The sequence below is a fragment of the Castor canadensis genome, chromosome 6 (assembly GCF_047511655.1).
Source record: "Castor canadensis chromosome 6, mCasCan1.hap1v2, whole genome shotgun sequence".
Lineage (NCBI taxonomy): Eukaryota > Metazoa > Chordata > Mammalia > Rodentia > Castoridae > Castor > Castor canadensis.
The window spans coordinates 119,390,189-119,405,991 of record NC_133391.1 but is presented as its reverse complement, the minus strand read 5'-3'; the positions used below and the strand labels follow the sequence as shown (position 1 = coordinate 119,405,991).

The 15,803-nt window shown below is 41.0% G+C and overlaps 1 protein-coding gene across 3 annotated transcripts in view; it reads left to right on the top strand.

Moving 5' to 3' along the window:
• Ptcd2 (pentatricopeptide repeat domain 2) overlaps positions 1-15,803 on the top strand; it is a 48,939-nt gene that overhangs the window by 21,763 nt on the left and 11,373 nt on the right. For 2 of the 3 annotated variants that reach the window (XM_020174672.2, XM_074077325.1), the window contains exons 5-8: positions 898-976; positions 1,388-1,479; positions 3,812-3,925; positions 8,056-8,130. In XM_020174672.2, coding sequence (XP_020030261.2) covers positions 898-976; positions 1,388-1,479; positions 3,812-3,925; positions 8,056-8,130 — 360 coding nt within the window. The remainder of the gene's footprint in view (positions 1-897; positions 977-1,387; positions 1,480-3,811; positions 3,926-8,055; positions 8,131-15,803) is intronic. The other variant, XM_020174673.2, reaches the window with a different exon arrangement.

Sequence of the window (15,803 nt, the reverse complement as noted above, 5' to 3'; positions counted from 1 at the left end):
TTTTTTCATCCTCACATCCACAACAGGATCTGCACGGTAGTTTCTCATAAAGAACAAACTTGAGCAAGGCATTTAATGACACACTTAACTATTATGGGTTACATTGTCATGGCATTTAAAAGACTGGAAAGATATCTGTCCAAAGAGGTACAATTTTGTTTAGAAGGAATCTATTATAAAACATGGACAATGACAGTTAATAACTGCATATTATATTACTTAGAAAAATTGCTGAGTGTAGATTTTAAGTGTTTCAGCACAAAAGAATTTTAAGTGTGTGAAGTAACACGTGTTAATTTTACTTGACTTAACTATTCCATGATGTATACATATTTCAAAATCACATGTACATAATAAAATATACAGGTTTTATTTGTCAATGAAAATAAAGTTGAAAAAAATACTGAGTAACAAACGTTGAGAACCATTGTTTTAGTAAATTGTTTTCAAAAGCAAGTAATCAATTCTATATTATTTGCTCGTTAAAAGAGGACCATAGTTCTTTGAGACCCTCCCGTCATGGTTCTCAAGTATATTTACAGCTGTCATTGCCTGGTAATAGCTGGTACCCAGGTTCCAGAGCCACCCTACTGGGGTGAATTGGCTGTTTCTTTTCCTAAGTCTGGCAGAGCCACATCACATACAGATGTTCTCCACTATGTGTATGAAACCAAGAGATCTCTTACCTCTTGTTCACTGTGCCCATTCCCACAGGCTTGACAGTCGAGACAGCAGGCAGCAGTTTTTCTTCAAAAACAAGTCTTTTGTATATCAGATCAATAGAGAATCTAGGAAGCAAAGTGAATTAAATGTGAAATAAAATAAGACCTGTCTAGAAAGATAAAATGTAAGTTCCCCATTAACAATTTTAACTTTTAACCAACATTTTTTTGGCAGCATCTAAAAGGTTTCTTCTCGGACTCTACATCATTCAATATTTTGATGGATATGTTGTTTATCAAAGGCAAATACAAAAGTAAGTGCTAGAACCTATGGTTGCTGAACAATTCTGCTATCTTTGCTAGTGTAGTAATTAGGGGAGAAAATGGCCTATGTACAAATGGTTCTTACATTCCTAATGAGGGGCTCCATTATGGAGCCCTCATGCTTTAAGTTCAAAAACATTGCATTACCAAAATTGTCATGCCTAAAACTAAACAGCCCAGATTTTGCTTATGCTAAAATTGTAGCAGGTTTTAAAATACTAGTTCTTCCTGTACGACCTGGTAATTTAACTTGACACTTAGTTAATTGCTAAATGATGTGGAGAAATAGATTATATTATGCTGAAATGGACTTTTCAGTTGAGGGTGCTAAACAGATGAGAGCTTGGGGAACCAACAGTAGCTGCATTTATCACTGCTGGTCCTCTCTTCTCTTTTGGCAGGTGCACTGGAAGTATTGATAGAGATGAAAAACCAAGATGTGAAGTTCAACAAAGATACTTATGTCCTTGCATTTGCAATTTGCTACAAACTGGTAAGATTGTTTCCCCTTGACTTTCAGGGCCTTGTAGTGTTTGAAAGAGAATTCTTCCTCCTTCCCTTCTTTTCTCTCTCCTTCCCTCCCTGTCTCTTTTTCTCCAGTTTAGTTCCTCTGAAGTCTGTTTTCCATCTGGTGCAAATATTTCCATTTAAATGTATTCATTTTTAGAAAACTCAAGTTAACCTCATCAGACAGTTTTATCATGGGAAAAGCAATTCTTCATCTTTCACCCTTTTCTGCAGTTGTATAGATACTGAGAACAAGAGACAGTATGTCCTGTTCCAGGTCACTTTAGCGTTGTCTTGCACACTAGACTCTACTAGTCCTGTCTTCCGTGGTGCTCTCTCTTCTGGAAATCTTACCATCCTGGGGCCAACTAGAGGACTACTTTGCCCTCAAGTGTGAAGTTTTTCATGATTGCTGAAGCTGGAAGCAGTGTTATGTCCTGCACTGTCCCTTGTTCCTTGTGTATAGCATAACCTGCACGTGCAGCTCTGCCTGCTGCTGTGCTCAGCAGATGCGGATTCCATCCCCCTCCAAAACATGAACTCCTTGAGGCTTCTTAAATCCCTGCATCTGACAGATTTCCCCAAGAATTCCTTAGTAAATGTGTATGGCATTAAAATGAACTCTTTAAGGGCAGAGATCATGACTTACGAGTGCTTGTCATTACCAGGATAGTTTCAATCACATAGAAACTATTTCTTCAGTATTTAGTTAAATGGATGAATGATAACTGGAAAAGTGAAATGACCAAAGTTCAATATATTACCGTAGGCATTCAAACCATGTAAATTTGGGATACCTGGATAATTAAGCATTTTTATACTGAAAATGAAGAACCCCAAGCAAGATAGAAGATCATAAGTCATTGAAAACTCCCGTAAGGAGTGCAGCAATACTACCTGTCTTTGGAAAGAATCAAAGAGGGGGAAAAAAAACGGGCAAAGAAAAAAAACCAGGGGCAACTGGGTTGCAGTGAAACAAAAGCCAATCTGGAAATTGAAAAACTTGAAGTTCAGTCAACTTTGTATTAACTGGTTTATGCAGTTTTGAATGATCACTTATTTTCTTCATCTGTTTTTCTTTTTTTTGAGACAAGATCCTCCTCGGTCAGCCTCCCAAATGCTGAGATTACAGGTGTGTTCAACCACACTTGTCCTACACTTACCTCATTTGCAAAATGAGAGAATTATATTCTGGGGCCAGTAAACTTTCTCTTTAAAAGGACAGATAGTAAATATTTTAGGCTTTGGGGTCTACATATTATTTCTCCTGTACAGGATTTTTCTCACATATTATTTTTGTTTTTTTACAAGTTTTCAAGCCTTTAAAGATTCAAAAGCCACTCTCAGCTATAGACTAGATTTGGCCCAAGGGCTGTTTGCTGACAGCTAGATCAAATGACCCTGGCCATTCTGACTATAAAGTAGAAGGCCAAGAAGAGCAGCACCACAGCGCGTTGTTGGCATTGAGATTCCTGGTTTTCTAGCCTACCAGGGATGCCTCCTTGAGTGTAGACTGAAGTGGAGAAATGTTAATTCTACTACTTAGGAAGGGTCAGATAACTTCTTATATTGTATCAAAAAATAACTTGTTTCACTCAGTGGAAACAAGATGAAAAATGGAGCTACTCAGTCTGTATAGATTCCAAGTCATTTCTGGGAAATCACCCCTCTCACTGAATTCAGGCTGTATTTGGAGGATTGCGTGGAGAGTCATATCATGACAGATGGACACAGATACATAGCCGGCCCTGGTGTCATAAACCCCATCCACCCGCAGTGAGCAGAAGAGTGATGGGTTTACCATTGTTGTCTTGTTGGTTTGTGTGTTGCTCACATTCTTGGATTTTTTTTTTTTTTTTAAGATTTCTGTTTCATGGAATTCTTTGATAATCTATGCTCAAATTAGTATTCGTGTTTCTAAATATTAGATTTATATGGATATTTTCAGACTGGAAGTTCCTCCAGGAAAAAAATTAGTGTTGCTAAGCTTACTATACTATTGTAGTAACAGACTGACTATACTTGTACATTATGGACCTATGTCTGGAAACTAGCCTGCCCAGTTACAAAGACCCCTGGATGTTCACTGGTGAAAACTGCTCTATGACAGAAGATTGACAACTTAAAAAATAAAGTCAGTTTAGATTTGGATTGCTAATATACATAACCTGATGTATTTGTGAATAGTCTCTGTGGAGCTTAATCCTTCAAGTAACTTCAGGTGGGCTCTGGGAAATTCTGAAATATTAGACACTATTTATCATTTCATTAAACTTGAAGGTTCATGACATTCACTGACCAATCATGTCTCCTCACAGAATAGCCCAGAATCTCTTAAAATCTGTATTACCTTAAGAGAAGAAGCCCTAATTAAAGGGGACGTTCTCTCCAGGAGAGCAACCTGTTTTGCTGTGGCATTAGCTCTGAATCAGGTAAGGCTTTGAGGAGCACATACATGAATTGGGAGTGAGCGGGATTTCACTTTCATTCCTTCTTACATTTAATTTACTTTTTTCCTTCTGACTGTAGGAAAAGAAAGCGTTCCCAAAAAGAAAGTACTGCCTTGGTTGCTGTGGCAACTTGCATCTATACCTATGCCTATGAAGAATTTTGTTTATGTTTGAGGACCTAACATGCATTTCTATTTAGAATGAGTTGGCCAAGATCCTGCAGAGAGTCGGGGGTGGGGGTGGGGGGGTGGGAATCTGTACTTTAAGAGAAATTTCTTGGGTAATTACAGTGAAAACTCCAAATGGTTATAATGTTCTCAGAGAGCAGTTTACCTAAGTGTTCTCTGATGCTCACATGAATACGTACTCCTTGGTCAGCCCGTTGCTAGAAGAGGGTTTCATAGTTAGACCAACTACTATTATGTGGTTGAGACATTAGCATTCATTTTGCCTTCCCCCCTCAATGGGCAGCTGGGGCCCAGAGAGAAGAGATTAGACCTCAGTGAAGGAAGGACAAAGAGCTGGAACATCAGTGTGTTAAAGAACTCTGCCTCTGAGATGTTCTATTCTGAGGCCTGAAAAATAGGAAATACTTACGTTTGCTGTGAAATAAAAGGAAATTTTATGACAGAAAAATACTAACCAAGCTAGGTTATTTAGCCAGCTGGCAAAACAGGGCTAGGGAACTCTTGTTTATGACTAATTAGAAATCAGAGTATCAGGGTGATCTATTTCCATATGGTACTGGGAAAAGTCACGGAAAAACAGAGACTTAAGAGGGTACAATACACACTTGCCAGGTATCCCCTGGGCCATGACCATTTCTCTAAGTTTCTAAGCTTTCTTCCCTTTCTGCCCAGGGGAATTGTTTTGTTCTTTTGTTAATCTGACAAGAGCTGAGTAAAATGAATTAAAGTCTCTTCTAAGGCTTACGTAACCCATCTAGTTTTGTGGTTCTTTCAGTTTTTCCTCTATGAAGTATTAGTTGGAGCACAGAAAAATGATTGCTATATCATCTTTGTGATATCTTCACTCATTTTAGTATTGAAAAGTACCTTTCTTGGTTGTGTTTAATGTTTTTTCCCTGAGTCCATCCTTGTCTGATACTACTGTCACCATCCCTGGCTTTGTTTGTTTCAATTGGGTTTACATTTGCTTGCTGTACCCATTTTCCTATCCTTTTATTTTCAGTCCTTCTGAACTGTTTTGTTTCAAGTATATCTCTTGAACATTGCATAAATTTCAACTTTGCTTTATAATAAGATGCTAGTCTTTCTTTACTCATTTATATTAGTATGATCTAAGTATGATCTTAGGTGTCATTTTGTTTGTGTCTTTCTATTTTCATAGCTGAAAGTATTTTATGCCATGTGGTCATTTTCTTTGGTTTGCATTTTGTTCTAGTGGTTACTTTAAAACCATAACTTTATCAGGGCACAGTGGCTCGCAGCTATAATCCCAAATACTCTGGAGACAGATCAGGAGAATAATGGTTTAAGGCCAATCTGGGCAAAAAGTTAACAAGACCCTTTCTCAAACAACAGTGGGCGCAGTGTCATGCTCCTGTCATCTCAACTACTGGGAGGCTTAGGTAGGAGGTTCACAGCCTGAGACTGGCCTTGAACAAAGAATGTGAGACTCTATCCTAAAAATAACTAAAGCCAAAATGGGCTATGGGTAGAGTGCTTGCCTATCAAGTGTGGGGCCCTGAGTTCAAATCTCAGCCCCACAAACCATACTTTAATTTTCTTAATCCTCTGAGTTCTTTGACAGTGTCTATGAATTCCCTCCTATAAATGATAGTGAAGTTACAATATTTTCTCCATTTCTCCTCTTACTTTCTTCCTTCTCTGTCACCTAATTTTATTTGCTATATTCTCTTTCATAGTGTTTTCTTTTCTCTTAAATATACTTGATTTATCAGCTTTAAATTGAAATTTTTACCCGTGGATAATAAAAATGGACATCATTTACTTCCTAATCTTCCTTTCCCTTCTCCTTTTGTTAGTGCTATCATTTCTTCATTGTCTAGGTGTATAACATATGGTAACCATATTCCCCACATTGGGTCTTTATGTGTAGTTAGAGGCTCATTGTTCACTGCTAGTAGTTACGGTGTTTTTACAGTGGTTTCTGAGCCAGGTGCTGGTGGTTCACACCTATAATCCTGGCTACTCATGAGGCAGAGATCAGGAGGATTGCAGTTTGAAGCTAGCCCAGGCAAATAGTTCTTCAGACCCGATCTCAAAAATACCTAACACAAAAAAGAGCTGGTGGAATGGCTGAAAGTATAGGCCCTGAGTTCAAACCCCAGTACTGCAAAAATAAATAAACAAACAAAATGTGGCTTCTGGTAAATTCTTCAGGGAAGCAATATTCCTGAGTTCTTGATATTTAAAATTATTTCATTTGCCTTTTGTTCTTGTACTTAAACTGGTTTGGCCAGTTTTAACATTTTGATACAGTACTTGCTTTTCTTGAGATTTTTAACGGTCATTCTGTTTCTCTTCTAGTTTGGAATATTGCTGTGCAGGAGGCTGAGACCTGCCTGACTGTTTTTCCACCTCTAATTGATATGATAATGTTCCTTTTTCTCAGTTCTGTCTTTGTGTTCATGGAACCAGTTTTGCGTTGTGGTTTCTCTCATCTATTAGTTATTTTCTTATAATGTTTTATTGTGTTCCTTTCCTCTTTTTTGATTGTCTTTATGGAGTTCATGTGCTAATTCTTTTTTTTTATTATTCTTCATTGAAAAAGATAAATTTCTCATAGACTAATCATTTGCAGGAAATTCATGTCTGAAAGTGAGAGAAAGACAGAGACACTGAAGCCCTGTTGTAGACTAGCAGGCTTTTCCTATGTAACTAGTTCGTGTAACTTGTAGAGTTTTGCTTACAGGTTTCCTTGTCCCTAGCTAGTGGCAACAGGCGTTTGGGGCTTTCAGTGAATGGCTTCTGTGCTGCTGCTGAAGGAACACACTTGCCTCTTGTAAATATGGTTGCTCTAAGGAACCTTGACTAGCTCCCCTCTGTACCACAGGAACCCAGTAAGCTCCCCTACTAGTCTTGACGTCTATGCCATCACTGTAAGCAGGAGTCTAGGTTGTGTACTTCATGTTGTGGACTAAGAACCTTTGAAAGTTCTACCTCGTGGGTCCTTTCCAAGATACCCAGTAGGTCACCTCTCAGTTCTTTCTTTGCAGCACCATCCCCTCACCTCCTTCTGCTCAGCACTGTCCCCTCTCCCTGCCTTCTCCTGAACCCTCCCAGGCTGTATCTCCAGTGTTTCTGGCACTGTTCCCACCTCTAATGTGATTTGAGGCTTCTCTGTTCTAATTATGTCAAAGATGGAGTTTGCATTTCTGTTTTTTGGTCCTGTTTTTCTCCTCCCCTCCCCCAGCAATACTGGGTTTTGAACTGAGAGCTTTACATTTGCTAGGCAGGCACTATACTGCTTGAGCCACCCCTCCAACTCTTTTTCTCTACTTATTTTGGAGATAGGGTCTTGCTTTTTGCCTGGGTTGGCCTGAACTGTCATCATCCTATTTACACTTCCTGCTGTGGCTGGGATGACAGGCGCATGCCACCACACCAAACTTTTTCCGCTGAGCTGGGAGTCTCACAAACTTTTTTTTTTTAACCTGTGATGGCCCGAAACCAGGATCCTCCTAATCTCAGCCTTCTATAAAGCTTGGGATGACTGGTGCTTGCTACCACACGCAGCTTAGTTGAGATGGTGTCTCACTAACTTTTTTCCTAGGCTGGGCTTGAACCTCTCCTGTCAGCTTCCCAGGAGGCTAGGATTACAGAAGTGAGCCACCAGTACCTACTTTCATTCTTGTTTTTCTAATAGCTGATTAATGTTAATTTAATGCCTCCATTTTAGAAACTAGCCTTGGACAGATTATTAAAAACAGAACATACATAAAATGTATGAAACATTTTATGCAGTGTTTAATTTTGATTAGTAAGACAATCTTTGTCAATTTCAAAACCTTGGGACCCCATGAATAGTAATATTCTGTATACTTAAATGATTCTGTGACAGAGTAATGCTCATGTGACTTGGAGCATGACTTGTTTGATTTTGGTTTTGTTTTTTTTTCTTTCTAGAATGAAGTGGGAAAAGCTGTGTCCATTTTTTCTCAAATCATGAATCCAGAGAGTATAGCCTGCTGTAATTTAAATGTAAGTGGCTTCTTTGTGGTTTGAACTTAGTAAAATGTCTCCCTTTTTTGGTGTGTACATGATGAGCTGATCTCCCAAGAACTTCATTCAGTTGAACAGAATGGTCATTTTTGGAGTTCCTCTGTGTGAGAATCACTCCTATGAGGAAAGTTAGCACAGTGTTGCAGCAAGCAGTTTATAAATAGGTGGGAATGGTAGATATCAGACAGGGCTACATGCTAAAGATGTGAGGCAGGACTCAGAAGACTGTAAGGTGAGGAAGAAATGGAGTCCAACCTGCCAGACTTTAGAGAGGTTGCTGAAAGCTAATTGTGTCCTATTTGTTGTAGCTACCTCGTGGTGTCATTGTAATTAATGAACTAATATGCCTACAGTGCATCAAATAGTGCCTGTCACATCAGTAGATGTAAGCTGTTTCAATTCTTATTATATCACCAATCTGCCAGTGCTCATCTGTCCCATTGGTTTATCTGTACTACCTGTGTCACCTGTTTGGGGACTTTTGTCTTGGTCAGCAAGGGACTGTGCTTATTCTACCAAGACATGTGAAGCCTTAATCCCTAAAACTAAAGAAATAGACAGTCCTACTATATGTACTGGATTTACTCAAGTAATGAAGTTTGAAGCATATCCTGTTACTGCTCCTGGTTTTTGAGCAGTGAGTCACTTAACCCTTCCTGGGCCAGCGAAGAAAAAGACTGTCCTATTGTAAAGACATTGCAGCCTTACCCAGCTAGTCCCTGGTGAGGCCCTGCTGTGCACCAAATGCATTTGTGTTATGCAGAGTTGCAAAAGAAAAGCTCACAATTTTCAGGACTTGTCATCTCCTAAAGCAGTCGAAGGGTTGAGTTGAGGAAAACATTTTCATGGAATAGAAATGTTTAAACATCAATGTGATGTGAGCTAGGATAACAGGTAACAGCTGATGTGACAGAGTATTCCAAGAAGAAGGAGTTAAGGGAAAGACAGGGCTGGTCAGCAGAGCAAACTGAGTAGACTGAGGGAGGAGCCTGTTGTCAAGCAGTGTTTCGAAGGAGGACAGGGCTGTGAGATGGAGAGATGCAAGTAGAAGGACATTCTTTGCCCACACATTGCTTCTGATGAGGCTTCTGTTTAAAAGAATACAAATCGTAACCACTTCTTACCAGCTCTGAGTCCTTCTATAAGTTACTTCATGTCTATAGACCCTAATTTTCTTTGATATAAAGAAATAATGTATATAAGGTAGTTAACACAGTCCCTGGCATGGCATGCAGTCACTGTTCATGAATGTTTGCCAATACTAGTTGTATTTATTTGACATGAGCTAAGTTAACTAAAAAGGAATAACAAATCCTGGAACCTAATGAATAGGAATTAGACATAACCCAACCTTCTGAAGAAGAATAGTAACACTTAAGGATAATAGTGATAGATGTGAGGGTCAATCTGGCTGCGACATCTGTCACCCCATTGATCGCCAGGGTTGATTCGGCTGATCTGGCTGGCTAGGTGGGTGTTCCCTTCCTCCCTCACCGCTCCATGTGCGTCCCTCCCGAAGCTGTGCGCTTGGTTGAAGAGGACGACCATCCCCTATAGAGGAGGATCATTCTTTGGTCAAGGGTATACAAGTAGCTGCGCTCCCCTACTAGAACCTCCAAACAAGCTCTCAAGGGTAATAGTGATTTTCAGTTCTGCCCATGGTAATTATCCTCAGATATTACCTTCACACCAGTGCCCACTTGACTTTCAGAAGGACTATCTAGGGGCTGGCAGAGTTTCTCAAGTGGCTCAAGAGCACCTGCCTAGCAAGCATGAGGCCCTGAGTTCAAATCCCAGTGCCACATAAAAAGAAGAAGAAGAAGGATTATCTAGCCTTTTTTGGTTAACTTCAGAGAATGAAGTCAGGCATGAAGTCTGAGATAAGATTATCTTAGACCAAACCTCACATTTACTTTTCAGAGTGCTTTCAACATGCAGGAAAGATGAGCCTGAAGAACCAGAAAGATGGAGATAGTGATAATAGAAACCCTGAAGAAAGAGATGGATTTAGAAGGGAAGCAACTACTAGACAAATATCCACAAAGACATTGCAGTGTGCAAAGTTTGCATGAGCCTGGAGGGGGGATGTGTGTCATAGCAGTCAGCTCTGTCTCCTCTGCATACACCTGGCAATGGATCTGGTGTAAACTGATGAATGCTAAAGAAAGGGAAGTAAGAGAACTTGAAAGTAATTTCAAAAGGTATTCATGGTGAGGAGAGAAAGCATCGGAAAGAGAGGGCAGCAGCAGCTGAGTAGAAATCCAGGATGGCAGTGTCCCACCTGACACCTTGCGGGTCACCCCTGTTTAAGACCAAGGCCAAAGAGAAATTGCAGGTGCCAGTGGGACAGTCAGCATGGAAATGCACAAGCAAAGGCAGGTCTGAGAGGCCAAGGCCAGAGAGTAAAGATCCAGAGTACAGAAGGTCAAGTCATTTGCGCCTGCAATTGACTAGGAAACCTGGTTTCCAACAGATGCCACCCATCTTTTGTCTTTATGGATAGCCCTGGTGTCCGAGTATGTAACTGCTTCTGAGAAAGTGGACTGCAGATGTACTAATTTCATGATGGGACAGGATAAGAGTTGTTGGGATTAGCAGGAGATCCTTCCACTAAAGCCAAAGCTATCCGTGTAGTTCATGGTGTTAGAAAGAAAAAGAAATGCAGGGGAGTTGGGGAAGAGGTGCTGTATGGGGGTCATCAGTAGTTTTCATAGGGTAAAAATGAGGTTGAGAAATTTGGAGTAGGAAAGATTGATGGGTTTTAATTTAATTTTAGCTGAGGCGTCACCCTAGGTCCCTTGGGTTCATTAGTTCATTTTATAGAGCCCTGTCGCAACAGTATTTCTCCAAGATTCAGAAGAGGGTAAGTAAATCTCCTGAGTTCTCACAGCTAAGTAAGGAGCAAAGTCAAGATTTTAACACAGACATCTGACTGCAAAGTCCAAGGTTTACCAATTCTCCAAAGAGATGAGACCCACAGAGAAGAGAAGGGTTGTGCCTCCCATTCAGGACCAGAACTAGATGTCCAAAAACACCATCTACAGTCAGTACAAGTGGCCCATTCCTTGGATTTAGATTCCTCAGTCCTGTTTGTCCTTGCCTGTTGCACTCAATTGTTACGAGAATCTCGCAGTGTTGGTTTTTTTCTCAAATGAGGACATGCTTTGGTGGGCATAAACCATGAGTCTGCTGAGAGGGAAGTGTTCCATTGCCAGTGGAGGAGAAGCTCAGAGCATGGCGGACAGTGTGGGGCCTGCATGGCAGTATCTTTTCCTTTTCTCTGAACTGGAAAGGAAAGCCAGCCTACCTGGGGTAGGGTGGGCATGTTTTGGGCAAGGACCATGTAAGGAACCTTAAATTGATGTTGAATATGAATTCTTTCCATGAACACAGTCACAGAATTACTCACTGATGGGAATCAAAAATAGTTTTGTTGTTTAAAAATCCTCACCCAGCTGATCATGGTGATACACGTCTGTAATCCCAGCACTCAAGAGACTGAGACAGGAGAATTGAGTTTGAGGCCAGCCTGGGCTCCAGAGGGAGACTCTGTCTTAAAAAAACAGCAAACAAAAAAATTCTCAAGAAACTCTTCTAAATGTCCTATTTAATTTCTCATGTTGTGGTATAAGTCTGTTTCACCTTCCTTGGGGATGATGAAAAAGAAGTGGTTGCCATTCATTTAGTAAGCTTTGAGATCTGGGTCTCTTCATAGACCTTTTTTTTTTTTAATGACTTACCCTAGCTTTTCCAAAGCTGTCATCCACTTGGAATTCTTTAACAAAGTTGTTAACTGTTGAGAAACAGAAACATGAAAAATAAGCTGACAAAAAGAGTTGACAGTCTGTTAAGTCGATATTAGCAAAAATAAATGAAGGTTTTTGTTTTCCTGATCTACTTTAAAAATTAATACCTTACTCTAAAATCTTTTGCTTCTGCCAGTTGGAATTTGAACTTGCGCTAATTCTCCCCCACCTTAATTTTCTTGTTATCTAAATTGCTCTTGCTGCCTGTGTGACCCAGGGGGCCTGGCTTCCTATTTTTCTAGCTAACACTTACTACAGACTGCATTAATTTAACAGATGATCTCATCAAGATGCATGCATGTTGACTGTGCCCTGTGAGTCTGAATTTAAACCTATCAATCTCAAAAGAACCATAACCCCTTTTTAGCAGCTCTGCTCAACATCAAAGGGTTAATTTCCATTTCCAAATATGTCTGAAAGTAGCAGAGACAAGCACAGAGAAACTTTCTTCTGATGCTGCTTTAATTCTAATCATTTCTCTAGAAATCTTATGTGTTGTCAAATGGGGACCCATTTGAGAATTGAGTTTACCTTGCAAGAGAATTGACAAATGATTAGTTTTTCTGCTTTTATCATTCATTTGTTAACACAGGTGAATGTTTTAGCACCCCATTTTCCTGCTCAGTAAGGCTGCCCTAAAATTCTAGCTCTTGCTGTGAAGCCTAAGATACTCAGGTAGGGAAGGAGACAGGACACTTCTCATACATCTCTTGTGTCAGCTTCTATTGCATTTGGTTGGGAGCAGTGTAAACTCCAAAAACCCAAAGTGATGCACAGGTTGAACAAGCAGGAATTTCAGGTGTTTCAGGTGTTGACCACTTCTCACCTTTTGGGACCTCCTGCAGTCCATCCTTCAATTCCCCCTCTCAGTGATTGCCCTAACTGCTGTTACGGATAGGGACAACTGAGTCTATTCAGTAACTGCTTCCTGCTGACAGAGGGTGATGAAGGGGCCCACAGCATCAGAACTGATCACAGGAGGGGTTATCAAGGGGACCGCGACAGTAGATCATTTTTATCTCCATCGGGGGGGCATCTGCAGTTTGATAGATTCTAGGCAAGAGGAAACAAACTTGACAAGTAAGTTTAAAATGCAAGGCCCAAACACAAGCAAGAGAATAATGTCGACCATAGGCCCCAGAAAGGATAGGAGCCAAGTCCTGGAGGGGAGCCAGGATTTATTTTGTCCCATACCTGTGTAGAAACCTGAGTTTCAAGAGATTGCTCCTGGAGCGACTTAGCCTGTTGGAGAATGTAATCTACACGTTTCTCTACAATGCCTGAAGTGTTTATATATGTATAACAGGAAGTATTGGCTATGGCACATACTCCTCGTTTAGCCAAGGGAAAATCAGGGTCAGGCGGTGGTCCATTACCATACAGGCCAAGGGCATGTCCTTAATGGCAAGGCCTATCTGGTCTGAGGTGCCCTCTACTACTTTGGTTAGGTTTTTTACAGTTACGTGGTTGGCAATCACCCCATAGCTGATTTCAGCTAGGGCTGCAATCAATGCTGTTATCCCTAAAACTATTAAAGTAATCTCCCTTTTATCTCTATGGGAAGTTGTTTCTGTTCTAATTAGCATTCTCCTTTCCTTACAGATGACTGCATGAACATGCAGGATCAGGAAGGCATACCTAGAATCTGTATAGATGTTGACTCTGTTCTTTTGACAGTTTTAGGGCTTCTGTTAGGGCCACTAATTCTTTCAATTGAGCACTTGTATTAGGAGGAAGAGGACCTGATGTGAGGATGCCAAATTCTGTTATAACTGCAAACCCTGTATGTCTGACACCATTTTTGACAAAGGAACTGCTGTCATTGTATAAGTCTAGATCTGGGTTTTTTTAAAGGATTGATCAGTTAAGTCAGGTCAGGCAGCATAATTTTTCATAAGTACCTCCTCACATGAGGGTTTAGGATTTCTCTCTGTCTCTGGTAAAAGGGATGCAGGATTTAGGCTCTGACAGGTCCTTAAAGTTATTTCTGTCCCTCCCAGAAGCTGGGCCTGGTATTTAAGTAGACGGCTGTCAGATAGCCAAAGTTCTCCTTGAGTTTAAAATTCCCCCTAGGTCATGTGGGGTGTAAACTGTTAGGGGGTGGTTTAGGATAAGCTTGAGCTTTAGGCACTAGAAGACTAACTGCAGAGACTGCTCGAAGACATCCTAGCCATCCCTTGGCTATCTGATTTGATTCTTTATTTAAGTATCCTAATGGCTGGAGAGTGATGCCCCGGAGCTGAGTCACCATGCCCAAGGCATATATATGCCTCTTCATAGACATATAATTGAAATTTGTCCTGTACTGGGAGACCCAAGGCTGGAGCTGTCATAAGGGCCTTTTTTAACTGGTGGAATGCATTTTTTGACTTGTCATCACATTTAATAAAGGGCTGGAGATCCTTTTGTGCTTCCTTAAGGATTTGATATAAGGGCCCCCCAGGACTGCATATCCCAGGATCCAAATTCTACAGTATCCTGTCACCCCCAGAAAGGCCTTCAATTGTTTTAGAGTTTTAGGTAGAGGAAACATCAAGATTGGACAGATTCTATCTTCTCCTGGAGCCCTCATTTCTTTTACCAGCTCAAGACCTAAATAGGTGACCCTAGACTGACACAGTTGAGCATTTTCTTTAGAGATTTTATAACCTCTGTTTGCTAGCAAGTTTAGTAGGATTTAGTGGCTCGTGAAATGACAGGCTCAGTCAGTCCTCAGAGCAGGAGGTCGTCTACGTACTGTAGCACAGTAGCTTGTGAATATTGCTACTCTGCCAAGTCTTGGGTTAGAGGCAACCCAAAGATTTAGGGGCTGTCTCTGAATCCCTGGGAAAGGACAGTTCAGGTGATCTGTCCAGACTTTTGTGTGGGTCCTCAAAGGCAAAGTCAGGTTGACTTTTAGGATGTAAGGGAGTGCAAAAGAAGGGGTCCTTTAAGTCCAGGACAGAGTAGTAAGCAGTACCTGGAGGTATTTGGGCTAAAAGGATATAGGGATTTGGAACTACAGGGCAGAGAGATACTACTGCTTTATTGATCAGGTAGAGATCCTGGACTAGCCTCCATTTGTTAGGTCCCTTCCTGACACTGAGAATAGGAGTATTATATGGGCTGGAGCATTCTATTAGCAGTCCCTGTCTCTAAGTCTTTGATAATGGGAATTAGTCCCTCCTTAACTTCTGGTTTTAAAGGATATTGTTTTTGATGAGGAAACCAAGAGGGGTCCTTAAGATGAATTAGGACTGGGACTGCTGTTCGTGCTGTCCCACTGTATGTCCATCCGTCCACACTGTGGGGTCTACTTGTTCCTCTATCAGGGGCAAGCAAAGTACTCTCTTGGGAGTAAAAGGATCTGTACCCCCAATTTAGGTAGATGGTCTCACCCTAGCAGAGGAGTAGGGGTTCCTGGGACAATTAAAAAGGAGTGAAAGAAGTAGAAATCTCCCCAGGAGCAGGCTAAAGGCTGAGTGAAATAACACTCTAGGGGCTGGCCTGATATGCCCTGAACAGTAATTTTCTTGGAGGACATGGGTCTGGGGGGAAAAGGAATAGCTGAAATGCTGGTTCCAGTATCAATAAGGAGGCTGACCTTGTGCTTTTCAATAGTAAGTATTGCCCGGAGATCCTCTGCTTTTGTGGTGGTTACAGGAGCCTGGATGGGAGGCCCCGGGACCCGTCATTGGGTTGGAAGCTGTGGCCTCGGTTCCCCTGGGAACCAAGGACAGTGTGCCTTCCAGTATTTTCCCTGACAGATGGGGCAGGGTCCTGGGGGTGGCCTCTTCCAGAGGCACTCCCTTCTAAAATGGCCTGCCTGTCCACATTGAAAGCATGTTCTTGGGTTTGGACTTTGCC